Here is a 27526-nt window from a genome sequence, read left to right as displayed (position 1 = left end):
CAAAACTGTTTCAAGCGCCGTGTTTATCTCTACGCTTGCTTGTAATCTCTTTTGTTGAACAACCAAACTTTCTATTTGTAAACTGGTTTTTCTCTCCTCTGGTAGTTTTATGGTTTTTACCTAACTGGGAATTAATAGCTCTATTCTGTTTAGAATCTTATCTCATTTGATAAGGTCTGTCCAATGCTTTTCACAGTGGGGTCCCACCTGGGGCCCCCAGACTGTGTTACAATGCAAATAATAATAAATAATTGTCATTAGGTCCAGCTCCACGGAACACTTCTGTGAATAGGGAGTGGCACAAACCAGTTTCAGGTATGTTAACTGATAAAACGTTCAAGTAGAGTAATGTAGCTCTTGGCTAGAGTCCCGTCTGAGCCTGGAGATAGTAACCCAATCTCTGCACGTTTCTAAAGCTAAGGATCCTTTCCTGCTTCTCCTCTAGAGGACGTAAAAGTGACTCCCTCTGAGCCATGCCTACCTGTTGTGGGACTGTCAGGTGGCTCCCATTTAGCTCACCGCTGGCTCGATGCTCCTTTGGAAGCTAATAGTTTTCTTCTCTTAATTTTCTGCTTTTCCTGACCTCCTGTGTTCTAGACCCATGGGGATGTATTTTGTAATCAATGAGTCCCTGCCTGTAACAGTGTTTTTTCTTTAATACTCGTTCAAACAGAAATTCAGATAAAGGTGCCCCATTTGTATGCAACAGGAAATGCCTGCCTCCTTTTCCGATATCCCTGCAAATACTCCATGCTGATTTCCTCAGCGCTGAATAGAAATGCTAAGTCAAACAACTATAAACGCTCTCCGGGCTCTTTCAAGGATCTGATTCAGGGCTTTGTGGTACATTCAGGTCCACCCTCGTCTCACACAGGAAGAAGGGTCTAATTCACTGATCCTACTGTGCTCCCCCAAAGCCTTTGTTATTGTATGCTCACCAAAGGTTCGTGTCAGGCATGGTCAACAGTGGAACTCTTGGCATGTGATGGACTTCTATCAAACAGAGCCAGGTCTTTCCAATGTCTAGTCTTTGGGCCTAGGGGTCATCTTTCTCACCTTTGAGAAGTTGCAGGCACAAACCTGTGTGTATCTTCTCGTTGCGAAGAGCCACTTCCACATTTATCTCAGCTCTTACTTTACCCTGCTCAGAAGGCGATGGCATTAGAAACACTTCTGAAGTAGGCTCTCTGGATGCTTTTGCTTCCAGCCTACTTCTTTCATCCGGAGTTATCAGCCATCCAGCTCATGATTAAGTCACTGATGTCCACGTGCATGACTCCAAGTGCAGAGAACTGGATTTATGTGCTAGAGTGTTCATCAGTCAGTAGTCACTTTAGGAATGTATATCCTCAGGCACAAATTGCCTGAAGAAAGGAAGAATGGATGCACTTCTCTTTGTTAGGGGTGGCTTTGGGTCTGGAGATCTGGATGCAGACTTGATCCCTGGAGGACTTTGTATGAACTTTGAGTTGAAGACTGCCCTGAAACGCTGATATGTGTAACAGGCTAGCATGTCCCCTCGATGTGAGACGCCGCTGTGTGCCATTTCAGCTGCAGAAAGGCAGAGTTTCACTGACCGTGCGGCCCAGGGTGCTTTTGTTAACAACACGCCTCAGCCTCACTAGCAATTGCAGCCAGGGGAAGGGGGTTTGGGCTGCGTTCAGCAACCTCTGCCTCCCTCAGTCATTAGTGCCTCCTACCTAATTGCTTTTGGAGAGGAAGAGCGTGCTGAACTGCTAAGATACATCCGAATGGAAGGAAGTCCTCTCCTCCTCCCAGCCGTGCACAGAAGCCCTCTCGGTCTTGAAGTGACCCCAGGCCCCGGAGTTACGGCGGTAGCTTTGGCACGTTGCTCTCCTGTCTTCATCAGGCACATCCCCAGCACGCAGCCACGTGGACTCTTTCCTGCTGGCATGCAAGGTTGTGTCAAAAGTGCAAACGCAGGTGTCCACCCTGGTCTTTTAGTAGCAATTAACCTTTCCTCCTGGGTTTCCTTTGAAGCTTGCTCATATTTTTGTTGTAAAATAGCAGTGAAGAATTTTATGGAGGCTAATATCTAGAGCTTCCACATTACCTAATCTCATCTGTTCCCTTATCGGGGGCCTTGATTTTATTTCATGCCATTTCTAGCAGGGATAATTACTGGACTTTAAAGAAGCCATCTTGAATTTCAAAACTGCAGTGCTATCTGTGCGAATGATTCGCAGTTCACTGGGAAAACGATGCTTACCAGCGCAGTCCCTGGGTCTAATTCTAACCTCACGAAGGTTTTTCTATCGGTCAATATCCCATGGTTTTGCTAGAAGTCCCTCTATTCCACGTGGGTGTAAATTTTAAGGGGAATAGTCCCACACCCTTTGAAAATGAAGACCAGACCCTGTTTCACGTACGTTGATTTTAACTTAGCTCCTTCTATCATTAATTTCACAAATATGTCTTAATGGTCTTCCTGTCTCTTGGTCAGTCGTAATTCGGCTTCGCGTTTATTTTGAGGTTTTAAAATATATTTTTTGCTAGAATATGTTGCTATTTCAGGCAGAATAACATTTCAGTAATCCATTTTACCCGCACTGCTAGGGCTTTGGGGCATATCGGCGTATTATATTTTCCAGAGCTTTCAAGCTGAAAGCCCATGTTTAACGACGACATCGGGTGTGGCTGCTGGAAATCAAAGGAGGCACAATAGACCCAGCAAATGGACTTGTCTCCCTGCCAGCCTTCCAGAGGCCGATTTATCAGCTGCAGGTTTGACCCTATATGGCTAAAAATGAGTTTAGCCAGAATGACTGAGATAAGTATAACTGAGGCCTTTGAGTCTGCGAGAGAGGAATTAAACCGGACTGTCCCTGGGGGAGAAGAAACATCTGCAAAGCCGTGCTTGCTCAATGTTTAAAGCTCAGCTTGTGGACAGGCGGTGCTGGCAAGTGGGGCTGAGGAAGGTGGCCCTTTGGGGAAAGGCACAGAGCAGGTCGTTGCTTGCTGTGTCTTAAACAATTTGGCTGAGGCGCTTTGTTGTTTGGAGGAGAGTCGAACGCGGACGTGGGGCACAGGGAGAGCCTTGGTTTTATGGGGCACTGCTTCGTGGGATGGGACAACAGTGGTGAGATGGGCTTTTTAAGGAGTTTGAGTGTCAATTGCCCAGCTGTCGTGGTAAATCCGCAGGATTTAGATGCCTGAAGTTTTTAAAAACCCCCTCCCAGTGAGCCATGTGCTTATCATCATCCTGATCACTTTCCTTGTGTGATTTCTCTTCCTGCACCCCATGTGTATACATGGGCTAGATTTCGTTGGGTTTTTTTCCACTTTCAAAACCGGCTGAAGTCTTTTAGGCAGGACTGCAAGCTAAACAGCTGGGGGAAGAAATCTGAATTGGGGGTGAGCCTGCCCTGGGTGGACGCAGCGTCGGAGTTTTGAGGATGCTCAGGAGGCGTGGACCAACCTCTCTTGCCCGTCCCACCGCGCTGGAGCAGAGCCATGTTTGGGGGCAGCAGCAATGCCATGGTGCAAGAGAGATGGCTGCTGATGTGGTTGTTTCAGTGCCTGGTGAAATGAACGGTGACATCCAGGTGGAGCTGTGTCTCTACCCTTTTCCTGTCTTCTTTCCTGTCCCTTGGCGTCCAGGTTGAGGTTTTTCTGTGTGCAGAAGAGTACGGGCATGGGCTCATAGGTGCTGCACACAGAGCAAGCTCTCTGCACCGGTGCTTTCACGGGCTCTTGAGCATCTTTGCTAAACTCAGCACCACCGAAGCTGTCACAGGCAGGATTTCTGAAGCACAAACGATGGAAAATCCCTCTCTCTGTCCTTCTCAGCTAAATGGTAGAGTCAGTCAAGATTTCCTACTTCTCATAGCGCCAGGTATTAGAAAAGTGACAAACTAATCAATATTGGGTTCAATCGCTAAAGTGCAGGGACAGCCTGCCAAACCAGAGGCCGAGGGAACGGGCAGCTGAACTTTCTTGTGACATGTATGAGGTCATAGCCAGTGCCACATAAAAGAAAGAAAAACAGTTCATGGCTGTGAATAAATTGCTCACAGATGAAGAATCCAGTTTGCCAGTCATGTGATGGGAGCAATCTATTCAAATGATTTGTTATGTCCCAGTGTTTGTCTTAGGCAGTACCAGAAGCATGAAAGTACAGATATAAAACTGTGAGATAATATGTAACAAAGATGTGAGAGATAATGGGCTATGACCAGTTTCCAGTGGAAAAGGCAGACGGTGCTAATCTACCATGGATAGTTTCTTAAATGAGCAAGAAATTGAAAGAACGTTTTAAAGTTTCCTGTTTCTTCACTGAAACGGAGACATTCTGAACGCCAAGCCCAGCGTAACGCTTTAATTTCTGGGCCAACCATATTATGCAAATTTCCTCACGCTCCAATCTTAAATACCTGATCTCTAAGCTTCATGCCTTGGAGAATAGTATTCTCGCCTCTTATTTAGGCTGGAAATAAGTGGAATGAATTCTGCTGTGTAGGAAAAGTACAGTGACATTAATAAAGTTAAATTAATGTAAATAAGAAGTTTTTTTGGTTTGTTTGTCTTTTTGCTCTTTTTGCACGTGTTACTGGGTTGAATACTGCATTGCTGGTGCAGCTGAAGCCCCTGCTGAAGTCACTCAGAGTTTTTTTGGCTAAAAGGAATTTACAATCAGCCTTACGTTTTGAGCTGTCAAAAATAGTGACTTTTTCTTTTTTCTTCTTTTTCTTTTTCTTTTTGTTTGCTGGCTAAGCCCCAGAGATGAAGCTGTTTGGTTTTTTTTTAATGTGCTTTGGATCTGCCCCAGGTTTTGTTTTTTTTTTTTTGTTAGGGTTTTTTTTTTTTTTTTTTTGCAACTGTAAGAGGAGAAGGTTCATGTTCTCTATAAGGTGCTGCTTGGATCCTGAACTTACTTTAGATCATTGCGTTTCTTGGAGGTCAATGGTAAGACACTGATTTACATCAGCTGAAGTTCTTGCCAAGAGTTCTGTGGTAGGCTGGATCCTTTCCTCCAAAGACTAATTGGAGGCCATCAAACTTAATTTTGGCTACTTTAGGTTCAATCTGTCTCTCTGAAAGACCAGTAAAGCTTTCCTGCTTTTCACTTCACTTAGATTTCAGTTGTAACGTATAATGCTGGCTTTCAATTGTAATTTCAAAGAGTATGCGATGCAAAGCGCTATATCCGGACCAGATTGGACAATAGGGTGTGCCTGCATATACATCTGTATGTAATTCCCTCGCTTGTGTTCCATGATGTAAACCACTTTTGATGTCAGGAATATTGAGAAACACTGTGTACCCCCAGGCCTACAACAGGGAAAAGGCTCAGCTCCTTCCAGGCTGAGGCTCTGCTGCAGGACTAGTGATTGATGAAGGTGCTGCCCGCCTACCAAACTGTCCTCTCCATTTTACGTGCGGGCTGAAAGGGTTTCATATGCAAAATCTGTCAGGATATTTCAAATCCTACTGTTTGGCTTTGTTTTCCAGGTGATGAATGTTTGTATGAAAGCTTTCCTGAACTTCCTTTGGAGGAAGTGCCAGAAGCTGATGGAGAAGCTGCAAACGCCCAGTGTCCAACAGCCGTCAGCATTCAAGAGCCGTCTTCTCCAGCAACCTCCAGCGAAGCTTTCACGCCAAAGGAGAGCTCTCCTTACAAGGCTCCGATATACATTCCCGATGACATTCCCATTCCTTCAGAGTTTGAGCTCCGAGAATCCAACATTCCTGGAGCAGGATTAGGGATATGGACCAAAAGGAAGATTGAAGCAGGGGAAAAGTTTGGCCCTTTTGTAGGAGAGCAGCGGCCACACCTTAAAGATCCCAGTTACGGTTGGGAGGTAAGGCACTTTACATTCTTTCGGTCTGTTGAACTCTCTTGTGTGTCTATAAACACAGAAATATTTGCAGAATTTGAGTCCTATCCTGCAGCAGCCAGGGGATATTTTTGTGCACTGAGACTGCTTCGTGGCCTGGCGGGGCTTTCTGGATAAAAAAAAAAAAAAAAGTGTAAATTAAAAAAGAGAAAAGAAAAGAAATAGGAAATTATTATTGCTCTTTGTGCGTGAAATCTGTCTGGGTGGATATCGGCAGGTGATGCCTCTCTTAGGGAAGGAAAGGAAGAAGTTGCAATGTTGGAACACTTCTGTACCGCTCTTAATTCCTTCTCGTGCAGCCCTGCGGCACGTCTGTGGGTGAAGGGTTTGCAAACCACACTGTGCTATCTATTTGAACAGAAGCTGGGTGCCGCTTTCAGGGTTGTGCATCGCCCCTTTCTGTCAACAATGGTTAGAACAGCCCTAAAATCTAGTCTTGGGTGGCTACAATTGCTATTGCAGAACCTTGTGCTGTTCAGGGACATCAAAAGCTGGGGGTCTGATCCCGCTTCCATTTAACTTAATGGGAATTTTGCCATTCATTTGGTGAAAGGCTGTTTGGATGCTGGTGTCAAACCTAGCACACATGGGAACGATGTGGCTCGTGTTGCTTCTGCAGATACTCTGAGAAATGCTGCTTTTCTTGAAGGAGGTCAAGGTCTCCTTTGGCGAGTACCGCAGCTGCCTCTTGCTTTCCTGGCCTTCGGGGGCAGCGTGTTTTCCTCGTGATATTGCCGTGGAACTGGCCGAGTTGCAGGTCCGCAGTCAGGTCAGGGTTTTAGACATCAAGTGGTGCACAATGCGAGTTGTGTTATGGCGTCACAAACGTTCTTGCACGGTTTTATTCATAGTTTTAACAATGTGCTGTAGAAGCAGAGCGCAATCTCAGCTTTCCATCTGTACGTTTCCTTTGGTTTCTGATAAGGGGAGAAGTGCAGCGCTTGCACGGCTCTCCAGGGGCACGACTGACCTCTGGAGAGTTGGGAGGTTCATTTTCCCAGGAAAAATGGAGTTTTGCTGGGGAGCGGAGCCTTGCCGGTATGGTGGAAAATAGAGGTTTGATTTGCTCTTAACTCTCCATAAATACTCTCTGAGTTCATTCCAAACTTTCTATCCTATTGTTTAAACTCTGGTGAGACCTGTGACAATATGACAGAACGGTGTCAGGAGAAATTATAGACTTGGCAGCACTCTATCCAATTAACAGACCCTGATGCAATATAATTGCTGGTGAGAAATCTTTATTATTTGAAAGAGGCACCAAAAAGCCACAAAATCTGACTTTTAACCACACAGATATTGATAACAGAAACTGGAGCAAAACTGCAGAGACATAGCCTTACTTGCGGGCTTAACGTGTACCAAAATTAGTGTATTTTAGACTGGATCCTCAGGTGGTCTAGCGCACGATAGCCCCACTAAAATCGAGGAAAACTTATCTTGACTTTCACACCCTTAGATGACGATAATGTTCCACGATATAAGGAACTAGTTTTCCTGGTTCGAATGCTTAGGATTTTGGAGTCTGCGAAATCCAGACAAGAAATGCCTATCTTGATAGTGCTGGAAGTCCAGCTGGCGGCTTGAATCCCTTTCAAGCTGCAGGACTCATGCCATTTGAATAGTGTTATGTATTTGGGACAGCTGGGGAGAAGCTATTGAAAAGTGTTGGAGCAAAATCACACAAAATCAACAGTTGAGTCCCTCTGCAGTTTGGCCACTCATCTAGAGAAGTGCTCTGCAGTGCTCAGGGGAGCCTGAAACCGACTATTTTTCCAACAAGTGGGTTAAGTACATTTATTGTAGTTGAAGGGAGACACAGAAATGCTGGTTACCAGAGTTTACACAATGAGTAAAATGGCATGTAGTGAAGGTTAAGGCTAAAGGACACGTGGGGGGGACCTGGTAGCGCTGGAGAGGACCTTCCCGGTGCCCAGCCCAGGTTCTCATCATCACACTGCTGTGGACACCACCACTACCTTGAGCCCGTGCTTTGGGATGAAAAAGGGAAAAAGACGCTGTTACTGTTATGTGGACTCAGACAGTGTCAAAGGTAGCATGGGAAGGTGAGGGAAAGGTGTCATTTATTGACGTTTAAAGGCAGTTTTGGGAATGTAAGCTTTTCTGGTGTCGGTATTTCTGCCTGAATGGGCACTTTCGTTAAACAGGGCATTTGTCCTGCCAGGTGCCAATAAGTCAGTTAACAAATGAGGAATTCAGTCTGCTGTTGCTGATATCAAGGTGAAATTTCATTATTATATTTTAAATGGAGGAAAGATGGAACCAAAGTTTCCGTATGGTACTGACTGTGGGTTTTAGTGACTTCGTAGCATGAGAGGCTTTAAAACCTTTTTTTCCACAACGATACTTGCTTGCTGTGTGAATTGCACTGATGTAGATACTGTTATGATATTCTCTTATGTTTGATTATAAGTAATTCCCGGTTCATGGTGCTGTAGAGGTCAGCTGTGTCTGGTGGCTTCAAAAGGTGAAATGTCTCAACCTGTTCAAAATACTTGCTGGTCCCACAGGCCGAGGAAAGCATTTTGCTGCGTCTTGGATTACTCATTCCTTCATCTCACATGTGCATTGCGCAGGGAAAGACATAGTGGGGTTGCGGTGTTGCTAATGCTTGTGTATTTATTTATTTCTCCTGAATAGACTCCCCTGTGGCTACAGAAAGGATGATTAAGTTATTGTAAAATTCAATCTTTCCATTTTATCTGCATTTTTCTGAGTTGAAGGTGAAACACTGAATGTACAATGGTGTTTGGCTTCCAAAGGTGACGAAGGAAGAATTTCTTTTCAGGAAAATAATTAGCATAAACATATTAAAATATTTTTGGAAGGAAAGCCGAGCATCTTCCTCAGCTGTTTTGTGTTGCTGGATAAATCACTGATTTTACTACGAAAGATTTGCAATTGTTTAGGATTGCTAGATAGCCGAGAGTCTTAAAGTAGAAAACTTCAAAAAAAAAAAAAAAAAAAAAACAACCCCGAGCCCCCTACTTGCACATTGCAGGGAAGAGTTTATAGCCACACGCAAATTTGGACTGTAACTACATTTCTGGAAAGGACATTTTTATTCCCTTGCAAAAGGTTGTCATAGTTTTGGCTGTTTACAGCTGTGGGTTACTTCTGACTTCCAGTTCTTGTGACTGATGTCCATCTGAGTTGATACCAGGATTAGCCTGTAGTGGTCGGGAGAGAAGTGGAAGCTGGAGGAACCGCTGCTGTTAAATTTTGCAGCCGGGCAGTTGATGATAAAGGAAAACTTGCTGCAGAAGGCTGAGGAATTTCACGGGGCCTGTTGCTACCTTCCCCTATAGCAAGACTCCCTATAGCATCGACGTAGAGTCTTGTCGGAGCAAGTACAACAGAACAAGGTCTATTGTGTCCATTTATATACCTCAGCCATAAAGCACACTCTGGGACAAAGAGAATTTGTTGTGATATAGCTGTGCTTGGCTCATGATTAGAGTGCTGCAGACCAGTTTAAATGAAAAGCCATAAATTTGTATTTTATCTCATTTTGTGGGTCTAGAGCGGAGCATTATCTAATCAGGTATTGGTTAGCTAAAGTACAAATCGAACAGGGGGTCGCCGGACAAGGGGAAAGGTCGAGCTTTTTTGCAGTTTGTCACCGAGGTTTTAGTATTTGCCGGCAGCCCGAATATCCGAGGGGGTCGGGAGGCTGTTGCTCCGTGGTTGTTTGAAAAGGGAAAATTGACTGCTGCTTAATCAACAAAGAAAACAAGCTTTTAAGGGATGGCAGTAATTTTTTTTTTTTTTTTTTAAAAAAAAAAACAAAAGCAAGGGAACACAAATTTAGTGACTTCATCGTGGTTCATGCCCTGCTATGAAAAACAACTGGGAGAGTATTTCAAAGAAAGCCTTTGACTAGGTCACCAAAGCACATGCGCCTATCTTCGACCAGCTTCTTCCGGACCACGTCGGATATTCAAATTCAGCCCTTTTACTGCTACAGCAAATTCGGTCTCATTCATAGGTGCAATTTCTGCACAGCTTTTTTTTTTTTTTTTTATCCTAAACTTTTATTTCTTTACTAGGAAGGTAAAAACAGGAGCAGTAAACTCTAACAAATCAAGCTTGTCACAGAAGTAAAAAATATTTTAAAGCTTTATAGAGGGGCATATAATCCGTTTATAGAGCAGAGTATATTTTCTTGTCATGACAGCCAGGCTGAAAAACATCTCAGATTTGGTAGAGTATGCTCGATACTATTACTTCTAAATGGAAATTAGGAGACTGCTTGCCTATTCGTTTACCTCTCCTCTGACCTTTTTGATGTGCATCTTTGAGGAAAGCTGGACAACTTCTTAAAAATAGTTTTGGAGTAACTGATCCGATCTTATAGGGACTGGAATAGTTGCAATTTTAAGTTTAAATTCTGCACTCTTTGGCTTTCTTTTGGCTTTTTAAAAATTTTAAATTTAGGTTTATTTGAGATTTTGGGTTCTAGGTGTACCACCTATCTTTATGAAAATTAAATAATAAGTTACAAAATGTAAAGGTGTACAGTCTTAGAGTTGGAATCTAATGTATCTTCTCCCAAATCAAGCTTGTAGTGCCTAAACCGCTGGCTTGGTTTTCTTGCTCTTAGCATCCAAAAACTTCCACTGTACCCAACGGGAGTCACAGGCTGATTCTGCTCTCTGTAGCAATGTTATTCCACATTTTTGGGTCCTCCTTTGGAAAATATTTGTCACAATGTTGAAAGCAGGATCTGCCTCTTTTTACAAAAACAGGACAAAAAGTGCAGCATCTTTTAAATAACTGGGCATGGGATTCACGCATCCTAAGACTTGTGTTAAGCTATTCTTAATAAACACCGCGGGTGCTGGGGGAGATAACTGCCCTGTAGTCAGCGGAACCGCACTGGGAGAGAGTGGTAGATCGTCCTTTGAAAAAAGGAAAAATTAAAGGAACAGCCTTCATCGCTTCTGAATATTTTTCTTTGGGATATGGAGTTTATCCTAGTGTTAAATAAAAAAAAAACTTTAATTTTATGCTGTTGTCTGACACTTTTCACACTGCGCTGGCTTACAGACCAAATCTTGACCTTTTCTTGAATCATCTTTAAAAACAGAAACATGCAAAGCAACTCCATGCTCAACCAGGTGGGTGGAAAGTGGAAAGATTCCCTGCCTACATTTTCTCCTTGCGTATGGATTTCAGCAGTATAAGGACTCCAAGAACCTTCGCAAAATTATTATTGAGGAAAAACCAGGAATAGGAATGCGGGTTATTCTGTTATTTGAAATGAAAAAGGAGTAACTTGTTTTATAGTGGGGGGGGTGGAGATGCTTTTTGATCAATACAAGACCGACCTAGTTTTGCATATAGCATGTTCTTCCCCAGGTTAAAAGATCATCCACTTCTGGCAGCTGCGGGTGGGGGTGACATCCTTACCTTTCCTTCAGTGCATAGGTGCTGTTTTATCCCGTTCGGAGCTCAGCTTTGCAAGGCATAGAGCGCTCTGGCTGAGATCCAATAAAGCACTTAGGCACGGGCTTATCATCAGCAGGATTACCCAGGTGTTTGAGTTAAGCATGTGCTTAGCCGCTGTGCTGAGCCCTCCGTTAGGGACATAGTGTTCGGTGCCACATAGGATGGAGTTCTTACCGTGTATCTTGCCTGGGGTGAGTATGCGCGAGGGTGCTTAAGACAGGCCCTTGAAAGTCGTGTACGAAAGACGTTACTTACGGTGCTGCTAGTGGTACCAGTTGAATTCTTCTGCTGTTTGCATCTGTGTCTTGTGGTGAGGCTGTGACCAAGTCAGATGCTACCGCAGCAATAGGAGTCCTGTAGCAAGGTAGGCAGATGCTTCATGAGCCAAAGCGTGGCTCTAAGAGGCGATGGCAGTTGTATACCCCGACCAGCTTACCTGGCTGTTAACACCAGTTTTCTCCCTGCTCAGAGGACAGGTAGTTTATAATTACAAATGAGCAAACACCAGGTCCTTGCATAGTAAGATAAGAGCAGGTGGACTTGTCATTCAGTTTGAATTAAATATATTCGACCACAAAAGGGAGCTGTTGGTCCTTTGGGCTGTTTCATGTGGATGGAAGAGGGTTAGGGCATGGAGACAACACACACAGAAGTCTACCGTTGTCTTTCTCTACTGTTCCTTACTTCCAGTCTTCAATTCTCTTAGTTCTTCATACACAAGATTAAGCAGAGTCTCACACCATGAGGTTGGTGGGACGTGATGCCCTGTATTTGGGACAAAGACCACAGCCTTCCCCCGCTCAGGCAAAGCTGCTGCTCACTGGAAGGGGAGCAGGAACAAGATCTGCAAAGCTCCCTCTTTGGCTCTGCAATGGAGCTATTCCCAGAAAACCTTCAAAGCTCTATCACACAAGGTAGCCGAGAGGCTTTAGCGGCTGCCAGAAGGGAGGTGCTGCTCTCCCCTGTCCTGAGCCGGCTCTGGCACCGGGGCTGCTGCTCACGGGGTCGCTGAGCCATCCCAAAGCCAATGCGGCAACAGCATTGGGAAGATGTAACAGCATCAGCCAGTGCAGCAGGCTGAGCGGGTACTGGTGCGGCACGGCTGTGAAATCTCACATAAAAAGGTGAGGCAGCACCTTTGTCTCAATTAAACCTGAAATGGTTTCTGTAGAACCGACCGTTTCTCCACCCATGGTGGATGCTCCACCCTGTCCTTGACCTTGGCAGCAGGAAATCGCCCATTTCATGGCACAGTCTAAAGCCACAGAAACCTCTCTGTAGGTCTGCATATGTATTCCCCACAAAGCCAACGAGGTTTTAATTTAGTCAGGAGCAGCATTAACTCCTGAGGGAAGCGGAGTGAAACCATAAGGGTCAAGTGGACTTAGAAGTAGGAGGGGGAGAAGGAAGTTTTGTTATCTTCTTCAGAGCAGAACTGGGGGGATACTTCAGGAGTTTGTATTCCCCTTCAAAATAAGGTGGTTATTATTTACTCAAATGTGACCCAGGTAGATTTTATTTGAGTTCAGTAGCACTTTTGTCCAAACAGGTAATTGCACTAAATAAACTGAGAGAAAAGCTGACTTTGGAGCGTAAGATTATCAAAATATGAAGAAAATTAATTGTGAGATACGCCAGATGTCCCTTTTGAAGACAAAAACTGTAAATTGAATTTAGCCGTTAAGAAAGACAACAGCAGAAAGGAAAATAAAAAAGATAATACTGAAGAGAATAATAATTGCATTTAATAGAAGTGACAAACGATCATAATTCTTCCCATTAAATAAATATGTTATAAAAAATTTATTACGAAATGCCACATTATGCAAGCCAGGATTCAAAGATGAGTTCTTTGCATTAAGTACAGTAGATGCCATTAAGGAAAACAGTCAATATGTCACTAAGCCACGGCCTGTAAAATTAAATTGATTTGGTAAATGTAAGTAAGATAGATCTGTTTGCTTTCATCATCAATTTTGAGTGGGTGAACAGGTGATGTCACCAACCTGGGAGCGATAAAGATGCAGGACCATCTGGAAAGCTTTGTGATGGATGGGCAACTGCTTTTGGATAGTGACAGTGCTGTGGTACTTTGTCACTTGGGATGCAGTACTTAATAACTTTTCAATACCATCATAATAAATTTCACTGCCTTATTAATATAGAAATGGTGAGTTATTACTGTGATGGCTATTGTAAATAACAAGAGATGCAGCTGTCAAAAGCTGATTGTTTGGGCATGTTTCTTTAAGCAACACAGTTGACTTGGGATAATCAACGTATGTCTATACCAGCAGAGTTTATTGCTCTTGTCAAAAGAAAAAGCTGCATTATTCAAAAATTATATGAAGTCCATAATAAACAAGTTTAATATATTATCAGACTTTTCCTATAAGTTTCCTAACACAGAACAATAAATCACTTTTAATAATGCGTTTCCGTGTACAATAATATCCTTATGCTGCAATAATGTCCTTTCCTAACTCTTCACCAAACAGAGAACTTCTGAAAAAACGGAAAGGTATCTCTCACTCATCAGAACACTTACAAAATTAAGTCTCCCTATTTCATTAAAAGGCTCCTTCTGATATAAAGCTGATGGGCTCTAGCTGTGTCTTTCCTTTTTTATTTTAATTGAATAGATGTAGTTAAAAGTAATCTATGACAAAGAAATACAGACAAAATTATAACCATGTGTCCCTAAATACTGGCAGGAAAGAGCATCTGTGGGTGTTTTATGAAAGCCCAGGACTGCTCCGTGACATTGCTGCTAATGTCATTGGGCTGAGGACTGGAGAGAAACAAAATGCATAGATAGTTGTTAGCAGAAGATGAATTACCAGATCAATCATTTAGCACCATTCAGAGTATTATACCATTGTTCCCTGGGAAGATAATTAAATCAATGATGTCTTTCTTATTTGTGTAAAGAGGCACAAACTTGTAAAGAATATCCAAAGCTCCTCAAACATATTATTTCTGAATATTTTTTTTGATTTTTTTTTTTTAAAAACCCTACTGACTTTGCCTTTCAGGCTCGAGCTTTGTCCCTCTTTTCAATTAAATGTCTCTCCACCATTTCTATGACTGCTGAAAAGAGAGCCAGCAGTCTATTAACAGGCAATAAAGTTCAGGAAGCCTAAGACTAGTTTCTTGGGTCAGAGGTGAAAATTGCACACTAAATGAAACAAAGGTGTGTCTTGATGGCTCAACAAGCAGCAGAGAGAGGAGCAGGCATGTGGGCAGGAGGAGACGGTCGTCATTAAACAGAAGCAAATGAAGACGGGAGCTAGCGTATGGCAAAACGCTTATTAACCCAAACGAACACAGGCACTTCAGAGGATACAGCGCTGAGGTTTGGCATTTAAACCACCGCGTGATTTAATGGTACCATTGAAATCTGGGCATTTGGTCTAATAAAGACATCGCTAAACTTTGAAAGCAAAACAAAAAAGGCAGCTCCCGCTTGCTGGAGCCTGCAGATTGCGATGTGTTCATCAGAACGGTACAAGAAATATACCTATTTGGAAGAAAAGAATAGAAAACAATAATTGGCTAATAGGGTATTTCCACCCCAGAGAGTATTAATATGGAGTTTTATTGACGCGACAGCCCTCACGTTTCCTGGCTGAACGGCAGATGGCATGCACAGGAGTGAAGACATAAGTTGTCATAATCCTGCCCGATTTTATGTGATCGCGTTAACTTTGGCGCATACAACAAGCATTAATTTGGAAAAAAAAACCCCAAATGTTAAGTAGCCTTTCCTTTTAAAGTGCAGTCCTAGCATTCAGCGTGGAAAGATGTAAAAGATCCCACAAAAGGCATAACATTTCATCAGGTGAAGCCTATGGTGTAAAGGGGCTCTTGTGTATAGTGGGTTTCCCAAAGTGTTGTTCTTAGTCTTAACTTGATGAAGTGTATTGGCAACACGCGCGGCGCGGGCTCGGGCTCGCTCTGTGAGTTTTCACACGCTGCGTTGGCGACCTGGTGCGTTTCTGTTCTGCGTTTCTGAGAGGAACTTCCAATGCCTTCCTACCTTCTTGAAACGGTCTCAAGTGGTAAATGGCCTTTCTAAAAGCATAACGGTGACTCATATATGTATTTCAGTCAAGACTAAGTCAGGATATTCGTGTTTTCTAAGAGACTTGCAGTCACAGAATTTCTGTTGCTTACAGCAGCGGGTAGTTCGAAACCGTGGCAGTAGTGTTGATTTCGTGTAAAAATGTAAATCTCTCCTGGATGGAAAAATGGAAATCTGGGTATGGGAAAGCCTTAGCATTATTATATTGCAGAAAATATTCTTTAAAGACAAATTTTAACCACTCACCTAGTGATAACCTCTGCAGAAGCCAAAATTTGCGTGTGAACATGGAAGAAGTAATTTTTCTTGTGAGTGTTAACTGGACATCTACCTATTTGGAATAACCCACATGGGTAGGCGCCTAAATGAGCAGTTAACAAGGAGGAGAGAAACCAGTTTTTCTGTCTTCCTGTAATGCTAAACCCAGAAATGACCCTACCAAACCCTCTGTGTCTGCAGAGGAAGGTGGTGCTGCAGTGCCTTGCCCTGCCTTTGCAAATAGGTCTCCTCTTTTGCACAGAGGACAGTAACTTACAATTTCCCCCCAGTTAACAGCATGAGAAGAAGCCTTTATTTCTTACTTGTCTAAAGATCTGCGGTCTCAAAGTGCGTTTCCCTTGACCAGCTGGCCTCAGGCAGTACACCTCTCTCTTCTTCCTTCATCGCTCTCTTCTTCCTCCCCCCATAGCAGTGCTGCTGCCCTCCACCTCGTCCCAAAACCTTGCAGCCAGCTGGGATCCCAGTTCAGCATTGTGTAAAACCCTGTCATTTCCTTCTGCCCAGCCTCTTCTGCATCCTTTGCCAGTCCTGCCCGTCTCTGCCCCTCGTATCTCACCCTCGTCTTCCTCACTTTATGTTTCAGCAGGTCACTGCTACGAGGGTCATCTTTACCTCCAGCGTTGACCGTGTACGCAGTCTGCCAACCAGGCTCTGATTGCCTTTTAGTGTCTGCATATATTTTAATTTTCTGCTTCATCCCATCCTGTCTCTGCTCGCCTCACGTCAGCCTCTCAGCGTCCCTCAGTCCATCCAGGCTCGGTGCATCACCGCTCTCAGGGACGCAATCTGCCCGTACCTGACTCCATACTCTTTCCTCTGCTTGAAATGTCACCACCGTTGCCCTTGGCAAAACAGCTCAAGCCCCACCGGTATGGGGCCTCCCCTCTTTCATTTCAAAAGTTGATTTTCTTAAATCATCTCCCAGATTCGATGGCTAGCATTGCTGTGAAAAAGGCAACACCCCAGCTTCTGTCCTCAAAGTCTGTTCCCTCCCACTCATGCAAGAAAAGCTGAATAAAACATGCGTTTTAGGCAGAAATAACGACGCTCTGTTTTTACACTAGTTTAAATAATTATTTGAAAATTACGACTTTAACAGAAGCTGCTGTGTGTGTAAAGAAACCCTCGTGGTAAGGATTTGACTCGGTATGTGTGACTTCTTTGGCATTTGCATTTAAATCCTTTTGTGCTTCTGGAGCATTTTTAAGACTCGGCTATCTGCTCCCGCCACCCGTGACAACAGTTGCACGAGTAGAAGATGAGAATTCTGGTTTTCAGCCCCAGCATCCCTGAATAAAATTCAGCTGATTGCAACAGTATCATTTCAGGTGTGATTTTTTTTTTAATGGGTTTGAGTTTGGATGGGTTTAGAATAGGTGCTGGGGCGGCTTTTGTCCCCATGCTAATTGCCCCCGCAGCAGTGGGAGTCGGGAGGAGTGAAACGATGACCTGAAATAGCAGACGGCTCCAAACAGAGCTGGATTAATGGGAAATGGGGCCTCATCCCGTCCAGCCAGGAAGCTTCCAGCTAGCCTGGGGGCACCGGTGCCGTACCCCGTCTGGGATTCCCCCCAAACCCTCCCCATCAAACCCACCGCCACCAGCCCCCGTTTCGTCCGCAGCAAAGAAATTCCCCAAAGTGGGTCTCGAACAGGACTCTGAGCTGGGTGTCGGGCCGAACGTTAAACAGCGGCACGACTCAAACCCAATTTTCTCGATTCTGATGGGCTTTGTATAATTTTTTTTTTTTATGCGCGACAGAAACATTTGATGTGTTTGGAAAATTTGGCAGTAGCGTTCCCCCTCCTGTGATATTGCCGGGCTCGCTCTGTAGTGCTGGAGAAGAAGAAGAAGAAGAACAAAAAAAAAAGCCTTAGTGTTGGGAATTATAAATAATTTGATGCAACAGGTTTAAGTTACCATTTTTGTGGTGAAAAGAAAAGCTTAGCATGATCCAGATTTTCCTTGGTTTCCTCCCATTCTGCCGAGAAGCAGAGGTATTCACATTTCTTTGTCTAACAGTTTTATAATGTCTTAAGAGATTAACAGTGAGCATGAATGAGGGGCTGAGGATTAGACGACAAAAAGCCCGGGCCGTCCACTACCTTGTTTGCACATTTTACATTTTTCAGCATTGCCGCGCGAGTATAGAAACTAAGGAAAGATAATAAGGACCAGAGTCCCAAAAGTGTTTAGTGATTCAAAAAAATTCAGATGCCATGTCAGAACTGACAGAATGATGGAGCATTATGTGGCAGGACCCACTTTTTTGTCTTAGGGTAAGCTCTCGCCCTGAGTGAATGCAGATGTTATCGCAGGATCCCAGACAGACAGTCAGTGAAATGTGACAAGCTGTCAGCAAAGTTACACTACGTTGAGTTTGCTAAAATATCCCAAAGCTTTATACGCGGCTTTTTATTTTTTTTATATATATAGAAAACTCTTTAGTTCAATCAATTGGGGGAAACAAAAAAAAAGGAAGGGGGGAAAAAAAAAATAGTTACAGTAACCTTTCCAGTCGGGAATCCTTTGAATGGTTGAGACGTGGCCGTAAAAGATTTTTTTATTTTTTTTTTAGGAGGGGGGGAAAATTATCATCTGAAATATTTGGAAGGTTGCGTTGGCATCGGTAAAATTTCTGTGAAAGCCAAGCGCGTGCATGGTAAGGCTGTTAACCACATGTCATAGCGTGTCAGTCATTCCCCGAATGATTTGGGTGTTTACCCCTGTGAAACGCGTAGTCAAATCGGTAATAGCAGCCGGCAGAAGTGAATCCTACCAGTACTCAGCTTTCTCTTTAGCGGGGTGTCAGCTTCAAAATTAAGGGGTTTATGAGCAATTGTAATTCCTTTAATGTTTTTTTTTTGGGGTGTTAGGGTTTTTTGGTTGTTTTGTTTTGTTTTGTTTTTTAACCTCAGAAATAGATGCATACAACTTGGTAAAATTACAAACTGAATAGTAAAAGGGATGTAAAGTGAACCGGTTAAAACATGCTCAGAAAATAAAAAGATACGTCTAGACAAACGGATGTAAACGAGATGAATTCAGATGCTCTGAAGTCATAGTGTGAGGCTCAGAAAATGACTTTTGATGTGAATTTTGGGTCCGCGAGAGATCTTTGCTTTGTAAGTGTTGTAACAAGATATAAGCGTTTAAAATTTTGAGTAGAAAAAGAAGGGCCTCGTTTTGCATAATCTTAAATTCTTAAGTTTCAAGGAATCTGCAGTGAAGTTACGTTATTTATATGCTGACACACTCCTAGGACTGTGCTCGGTATTTTCTTGTTTTAATACTTCATTACTTAAAAAATATATATATACACACTGGGAAACTTGAATATTTTTACACGTGCAACTGATTTTCACTTTTGAATTAAGACTGCGTCGTGTTCAAGTTTTTACATAATTAGAGAACAGGGAGCCTGAGATACTGATGTTTTCAATTTATTTCACAAGTTTATTTTAAAGGTATATTTCCTTATACAGGCAAGTAGATTTTGATTTGAAAATGCCAAAGTAAATTGCGTATCTGTTTTGTAAGTAGTTGTATATATCATTCACAGGAACCTCTTTAATAGCCTGTGTTCTTGTCTTGTTATTGTTAGCTTAAGCCTAAATTTAATGAGAAGGCTGCTTATAGTGGCACAAACGAATATATTTTGCTAGAATACGAGTTGCAGTACATTCATTCTCTTCTAAGCAGAGCAGAACAATGCATGTGATTTATAATCAATTTAGGTCCCCTTTTGAATAAGATGATCTTGCGTTATTTGTTTCCGTGTACTGAAAATATTAATTTACTTCTAGAAGCAGGGGAGGAAGGGAAACGTGCGCAGCCACAATTTAGTGCAATTTGTGTTATAACAAAATGGATTGCCAGACAACGCAACAACCTTCCCTGATTCTGAAAAATGGGATGCAAAGACGCTTAGGAGATAAGATCTCGCACGGTGTTTTTGCGCAAAAACTCCGAAGTAAACAATCCCACTAAATTATGCATATGGAGGAAATGATTGAGAATATGTTTAGCTGGTAATCGCACTCATGCTGAAGTTTTAAATTTCATCTGTCTGCTCAGATCTATTGTGATCCATTAAGTGGCTTCCTTTTTTTCCGACAAATTGAATGCTGCAACTGCAAGGAGCTCTTTTGTTCTTTTAATTCAGTCAGCATGGAAATGATTTTCTCATTTCAGGCCCTTTTCTGTCCTCTCTTCATTGTGTCAATAAAATAGAGTTGTGCAGAGCTGCTCTAATCAGCTTAGAGTGCTAATTCATTGCACTGGGATGCTATCTGGGTCCGGCTACAGGTGGGCGCTATAAGGGGTCAGTCTCCAGGGGAGTCTAATTGTGCCTCTCTTGGGTCTTGTTTGCAGAATAGCTGAAATCTCAAACCCCAGCTTAAGAAAGGAAGGGAAATGCACAAACACAGGCGTATGGGAGCCCTCGGGGTCTCTAGATGCACCACTCGGTCTCAAAGTTGTTTCCATTATGACACCGTTTGGGGAAGGGAACGCTTTAGTTTGGTGGCAAAAGATTAATAAGAAACTTTGCAGATTTTTTTTTTAAGTTAAAATAAGAATTTGGTCATTTTGAGGAATAGGCGTGCAAAAGGGAAACTAATGCCAAGGTGTTGGTGAGGGGTTTCGGGGAGGCTGGCCTTTAAATTTTTGAGGCTTTCAAAAGACTCAGAAAATCCAACAAACTGCATTATTTGGGTAAAAAGTCCCCTCCGCCTGTGCCAGTGGTGGTCTTTAGCAAGCTTTGCACCAGGGCACTAAGGTACGTTGAGGGTAAAAGAGTCTGCTGGGCGCTGAAGAGCCCAGGAAATGCTGGGGCAAGCGAGGCAGGGAGCCCAGGCGGCCCCAGTCCCACCCCAGTGCCTAACCCCGTGGCAGCCCTCCTCCCAGCACGTACCAATGCCGGGCGGTGGTGCTTTCTGCTGGAACTTTTGGGTGTTATCCTGGGCTATCTCAGAGAATTGCTCAAGAAAGATCAAAAGAAGGAGCGTTGTGAGGGGAATGGAAACCTCACGTTCACCTTCTGCCCCAATATCATAGAACGGAGTAGAGTAGAATCATAGAATCGTCTAGGTTGGAAGGGACCTTTCAGATCATCAAGTCCGACCATCAACCAAACACTGCCAAACCCACCACTAACCCATGTCCCTCAGCACCATGTCTGCCCGGCTTTATAATACCTCCAGGGATGGTGATTCCACCACTTCCCTGGGCAGCCTGTTCCAATGTTTGATAACGCTTTCGGTGAAGCAATTTTTCCTAATATCACATAGGTTGGCTCTAGAACTGTCCCTGACACGAGCAGACTGCAGGCTTTGCTGGTTTGTTTTGCTTTGGGTGTTTTTTTAATAGATTAACTTTTTTTTTTTTGTGGTTGGTGGCAAACATAAGAGATGGTGATGGGGAGGGGTAGGGGACTCCTGGTGATGTCTCTGGTCTCTTGCCACCTTGTCCCAGGGTGAGGGGTGTGGGAGCATCTGCCCTGGGGTGCATCCTGGCCTCTGCCAGCTCTTGACCCCTGGGGCAGCCCTGGCACCTCTTCCATCAGGGACTGAGCAGCAAGAGCCCAAATTTCCCAGACAGATGCTGCCAAATCGCTTCCTGACGTAACACCAGCAACCCCCGTGATGTAACAGCACCCACAAGTCTGCTCCCAGCACTCTCTGTGCAAGCCAGCAGAGATGGGGATAGGCGAAGTTGTAATTATGGGTCTCCTACCAAAAGTTTCTCAGCACCTTCGAGGTGGCAGAGCAGCCCTGGCACACCTCCCTGCCGGGGAGGAAAGGCATGGCTTGTTGCAGAGCAGCCAGGGACTCTGTGGAAAGAAAAATGCGGTGAAAGTGGTAAAGAAAATTGAGCAAATCGTAAATTTCCTTAACAATGGGGGAAAATGTGAAAGAAACTTTATTTGGGCAGCGTTTTTTTGTTTTTTTTTTTTTTTAATTAATGTGAAGGTTTTCCCCGAGAATGCATTTCTCATGCCCACAACTGCTCATGCAAAAATTAAGCGCTTTTTGGAATTACTTTTAAAATCTCAGACCTGAAGAAAAATGCTGGGTCCCTTCCAGCCTCTTTTACCCCCGAGTGACTGAGGTTCTCACTTGCTTGTGTGTAGGAAGAGCAGAGAGGATGTGGCTGTGGCACGTACGTGGCCCTGGGGCAGGGGCAGCTCCTCTCCTGGAGCACACACAGGGTTTGGGGATGCGACAAAGCCTCCCAAAAGCTGCTCCATTTTCCGCAGAGCAGCCAGTGCAGTCTCCGGACAGGATTTCAAGGCAACGTGGGCTCTGCCGGGCATCAAAGCCTCATCCTTAGCTACTCCATGGCTGCGTTCCTTCTTCACTCTGAAGTGAACCGGGCTGGAATTTGGGCAGGACTGTTCCCCATCGGTGGATTTTCTACAGGCGCTGTCAGTCTATTGTGGTTTTGTGGCAGAGCCGCCACCATGAAAATTAATTAACATACCTGAAGACACTCCTGAGCAGGAAATCGTAGTGCTGCTCTGTGATTCAGGGGTGAATAGGATCTCTCTATTATCAAAAACTCCATCAGGGAAGAGGAAATTAAGTTCCTAATTAGACAGTGTCCAAAGGAAGAAGTGAGGCATTGAAGAGATGAAGAAAATTGAGAGGTAGCTGATGCACGTATCAGGCTAATGATAGAAAAGGAAATAGTAGAGCTTGAAAGGTCACTGACCTTATTAGGCTAGGAGAAAAGTAGTAGATCTTCAAAAGCTTTCACCTATGATAGGTTGACAATGTGTGAAGTTCTCTAGATGGTCAGAGAGGAAAGACAGCCCAGAAAGAGCATGGGAACAAATTAGGTAGATTACAGTGACCCGCATAAATGCAGCATGAAAAGCGTGTTTAGAAAAGACAGGAATTCAGACTAGAAACGGCCAGAAATGTTTCGCTGTTTGACGAGATCTCTTTTCAGTACGAGCACAAGATTTTCTTTCCCACTTAGTGATTTTATTTTTTTTACTATCAATTAAACTCAGTAATGATCCCTCACTGGGTATAACATTTCCCTAATGAAGTATTAGCTTTCTGCTGAACCGAAATACTTTGGTGGTAGCCAATTCTGAATGTTCACTTCAGTGAGATGAAGATAGCGCTGCTAATAATAGCTTCAACGTTAGTTTTTGAATGTAAGAAACACACTCGGCATCACCTATTGAAAGCATTGCGGTTCCTTTGGTGGTAAGAGACTTTTACCTTGGAATACCAAACCTGGCCAGCTGCAAGACTTTTAAAGGCTGTTATAGGCTATTTTCTCAGTAGGTAAAAACTCCCTGGCTCTTTAAATGAGATATTACAAGAAACAAGTCTATAGCAAGTCAAATGAAATACCCCTAAAGCCTGCCTCCTCCCAGCCTCTCTTCCTGCAGCAGTTTTGTGCCGTACGTAGGTGATTTCTCAGAGCCAGCAAGGCCTGATTAAAATCCTCCCTGCTGGTTCATGTACAAGCACGGGTTTGAGTTTGGAGGCAGAGCCGTTTCCCTGTCTTTCTGGTAAATGCTCACGTTTTCTTCTGCTGACTGTTGGTAGGAAAGAGGGAGAAGGAATGCAAGGAAGAAAGAAGAGGAAATTAAAAATACAACAGCGCGTATTTTTCATGCAACAGGACCAGTCCATTTACAATATAACATAACAGCAGTTTTTCAATCAAAATAAACGAGGACAAATTCTTTCCTGGTAAAAAATGGCTGTAGCAGCGACTTTCCCTTAATGTAAGCAGAGCATGATCCACTCCAACAATACCATTATAAACCCAATGTAAAGACAGACCACAAAAAAAAGCCTAAATTTTTCCTTTTGCTATCAGAAAGTTTAATAATTTTGTGGGTTTTTTTTTAGTGCTATGAATAAAAAATAAATATCGTTGCATTCTGAAATTAAAAAACTCTTTGTGGACAAACACTACCATGTGGAATTTCACAAATAAGGCAAAAGATGCTTCTTGAATCTGCCTAGAAAAGCTAATGCTTTCCCACTCTCGGAAAGAAAACAAACACGATATGCTTAATATGGTTCGCTCGTGTCTTTGCAATCCCATCCTGAAGCAGAGCCGCGTTGTAGGGCTCAGAAGCGCTGCTGAGCCCGTCGGCAGAAGAGCAGCCCATGCCTCGGTCCCTAGGAGGGCTCCGCAGAAAGGCATTACGGGTGCTAAAGTTCCCGGAGACGGAGAAGGGCTGCCATCCCCGATTAGATGTGGTTTGTAATAGTATCGTCCTGTTTTCACTCACCACGGTAGAACGTTTCTACTAGGCTAACAAGGCATAGGGTAATGAGAAACATGCCAAGTTTAAGCGAAAGAGGAGTCGAACCTACGTACAGGAAACAAATGTGATCAATTACCCCAAGTGTAGAGCTCACAGATACCTTATCTTAAGGCTCCTTAAAATAAGAACTTGATTGTTTCCAAATGCGTCTAAGAAGCTAGTGATAGGAACGCATTAATACAAGAGACACGTGAAATTTTATTACCTCCAAAAATTGTCATTATTACTTGCTTCTAAAGATATGGAAGAATCAACACAACTGTCTAACACATGATCGTAGCAATAAATCTGCGCCTACCTATGCGTGTGCAGGCTGTGCATGTAGAAGCAGGGTTTCAGCGTTATATTATTGCAGTCATCTAAACAATATTTCAAAAAGCCACTACTATTTATCGCAATACAAAAATCCTCTTTTGCAGTTAGTTTTTATTTCGTTGGTTTTTTTTGTTAGCGTTGGACTAGTTTCCTTTCTTCAAAACAGATATTTTAAAGAAGTTTTCCTGGCGATTATTCTCCTTGTAGGTGCTACGCTGTCTGTAGACGGCTACTGAACTTAGATTGACACTGGAAATGGAGATCGTTAGCTGAAATTTCTGACAAATGGTGTGTTTTCTGAAGATACATTAGGAGCAGGGTGAAACGTGTAATGGCAAGCTCATACTAAAGTATGGCTTTGACCTAAAGTTATGTGAGAGTGATAGGTTTTTAACATAAATCTGTTATGTTTAGGACAGGAATATATTCCTTTTCATGAAATTGCTACTGTCTGTTGGAATGTCACCCATGGATGAATTAGCAGGAGAAGGGAAGCCACTGTGGGAAATCTAACACGCTCTTCCCATGCACGCAAGTCCCGTGGGCATCAGCAGGAGTCGTGCGCGAGGTCTGGAGGATGTATATGACCCAAAACCTCACGATTGCATTACAGTAATTCCCTGAGATGAACGTGGCACTTCTTATACCTCGTGGGTGGATTCAGACAGGCTGAGGAGCGAGGCAGAGTGTTGCCGCTGGTTTTAACAGGAGTAACACCAGCCTCTTGTCTGTAACCGTAATTGGTGTGTCAGTAACACCATGCCACCACCACATGCCTACACACGATGGCATTCCACAGGAAAGCAATTTAAAAGTTGGGCACGTGGGACTGATGTATAAGTAAAAGGAATCAAAATACCACGGTGGTGCTTTTCGTCAGCAGAGTCCAGACTAGATTTCAAAGGAGTCTATTCGCTTTGTAAACCCACACCTGATCCACCTTTGCATAATCCGCACTGAAATGAGGGCTAGAACATTTAAATTTTGCTAGACATCTCGCCATCGGTGTTGCTATGTGAAGGGGGTTGTTCCTTCCTTCTGCAGGAGCAGGCTTGTTTGCTTTGAGATGGGTTTGCCTCTCCCCGAATTCAGCAGCGTCTTCAACACGCTGTTCTATTTCGAATCACTGCTTCGCGTTTGAGATCACAACTAAGTTGTTTTAGCGTTCATGCGCATTTACTAATTCCAAAGAATAAGGTGCTCATTACAAATAGTTATTTAGGTGCAGCTTAAACTCTTCAGACATGTTTGTTGTAGTGATGCACGGGGTGGTCGTTTCAGGGGACAGTACAGCACTAAAATGTTAAAAAAAAAAAAGTTTCGGGCATTTAGCTGGAATTATATTCAATACTGACCTGTTATGGTTTATTAAAGTTCTGCACTTTAGCCTGGAGACATTTGCCGGTGCAAAAGTAATGGCTGCTTTAACATCCGTGTACAAAAGTGGAATTTAAGAGATTAACTTGCATTTGACCTACTTCAGCTCTCCTGGTAATGAGGGGTGCAGGGGCACAGAATTAATTTCTCTCAATTTGTGGCTCTCAGGGGTGCTGCTAAGTTGGAGAGTGCTTGAATTTTAAGAGTCGCCTGGTGTGCTGAGAAGGTTTTGTTACTGCCCGGAGTTCTGTGAGCGGCAGGGACTGAAGTGCCAGTTTTATCTATTTGATTAATAGCCTGATTGAGTTCTAGTGTATCTTTGAAAGAAAAAACCCATATTTTCTCTCCCACTCGAACAGCGCTTTTTCCCCACGTGTGCCGATCCTCCTCTCCCTCCCACCCAGTAACAGCAACTCCAAACAGCCAACGGACTGAGAAATGTCTGCTGGGCCAAACTTTTAGTCTGCAGCTCTCAAGCTGGGTTTTGCCTCCCAGATCTGTCTCACCCTCACAATAATCTGGGATTTATTCGGCATCTGCCGTGCGTTTGTTGTGTGTGATATTAATGGACTGCTTCTAGCAGGATATAGCTCAGGGTGGGTATTATTTGGACTGATGCGATTTTAAAAGCTAGCAAATGACTGTGCAATTATTACTCCAGCGCCGTGTCTTTACCGCAGTATTAATACATCTAAAGAGATTTTTGGCAAAGCAATTTATACTCTCGTGAAATTGGCTGTAACTACTGAATGTACAACATTTCATTTTCTCCCCGAGTTTAAAAGGTCTGGTTTAGCTGCTTATCGATACACTTCATTCCTCCTCTTCCTTTTAAAAGAACCGCCGTTCAGTGGAAGATTTCTTTGTGCAGAATCAGTACCGACATGACATGATTTATTCCCGGCTCACTGCAGTTTATCAAGGAAATAAACGGTGGAAGCAATAACGTATGTAGGTACCATACTGTGTCAGATATGCATACTGGGGATAGCATGATAAAGATAAAAGATTTCTAAAGTTTTATAAATAATTTTGTATTGATTTATCACGTTATCGCATAGGAAAATTGGCATTGAGAGTTTATCTTTACTAGAAATTTTTAAGTAAAAGCTACTTCTGCCTCTCTGAGATTTCCGGTTAAATCATAGCACAGAAGAGTCTGGAGACTGCGTGTGTATATGTTACTGTTTACCAATAAGCGCAATATTAAGCATCTTCCACCTAACAGCAAAAATGCGTATTAACCATGGCAAAATTAAACCCGTATCTTTGCGTTTCATAACGTGTATGAAGAAACTATTGTGCCAGAACCCGTATCGACGTGTGCAGTGCCCTTCTATAGGAATGCAGTTGTATTGTCTAACGTTTGCCTATCAATTTAATAGAGACTAATTGTCCTGAGATTCTTTTCTGGAAGTTCACAAAGCCTTTACCAGGTTTCGTTTTCAGATCCTCCTTCCAAAAACCTGTAATTAGGGGAAAACATAGCTTCTCTTTGGGTCTGTGATCTACCGACAAAATGGTACTAGCTGCTTTTTTGCAGCAAGCCTGGACTGACCAGTGCTTTTACCTTAAGGAAACAGCTGATGCTTCCATTTTCAGGTTAAGAAAATCATGACAGATCGTTAAAATAGGGAGATTTTATACACAGACCTCTTCCACAGGGTTTCTTGTCACGAGATGCACGCAGCCGTACCTCGATGCAGTTGTTTTTGACATGTAACTGCTGTCAGAAAGTCCAGGATTTTCCTGGGTGTTTTAGTAAAAAAAAAAAAAAAAAAAAAAAAGAGTAGAAGTTTCACTGTTAAAACATAAACCCATATTCCTATGATGAGGTCT

The 27526-nt window shown here is 43.2% G+C and overlaps 1 protein-coding gene across 6 annotated transcripts in view; it reads left to right on the top strand.

The window, feature by feature from the left end:
- The window catches only part of MECOM (MDS1 and EVI1 complex locus), a 349962-nt gene that overhangs the window by 149744 nt on the left and 172692 nt on the right, over positions 1 to 27526 (top strand). For all 6 annotated transcript variants that reach the window (XM_063337834.1, XM_063337835.1, XM_063337836.1 and 3 more), the window contains exon 2: positions 5473 to 5822. In XM_063337834.1, the coding sequence (XP_063193904.1) occupies positions 5473 to 5822 (350 nt within the window). The remainder of the gene's footprint in view (positions 1 to 5472; positions 5823 to 27526) is intronic.

This window comes from Chroicocephalus ridibundus, chromosome 6 (assembly GCF_963924245.1).
Source record: "Chroicocephalus ridibundus chromosome 6, bChrRid1.1, whole genome shotgun sequence".
Taxonomy (NCBI): Eukaryota; Metazoa; Chordata; class Aves; order Charadriiformes; family Laridae; genus Chroicocephalus; species Chroicocephalus ridibundus.
The sequence above is the reverse complement of the archived record's forward strand: the minus strand, read 5'-3'. Positions and strand labels throughout refer to the sequence as shown.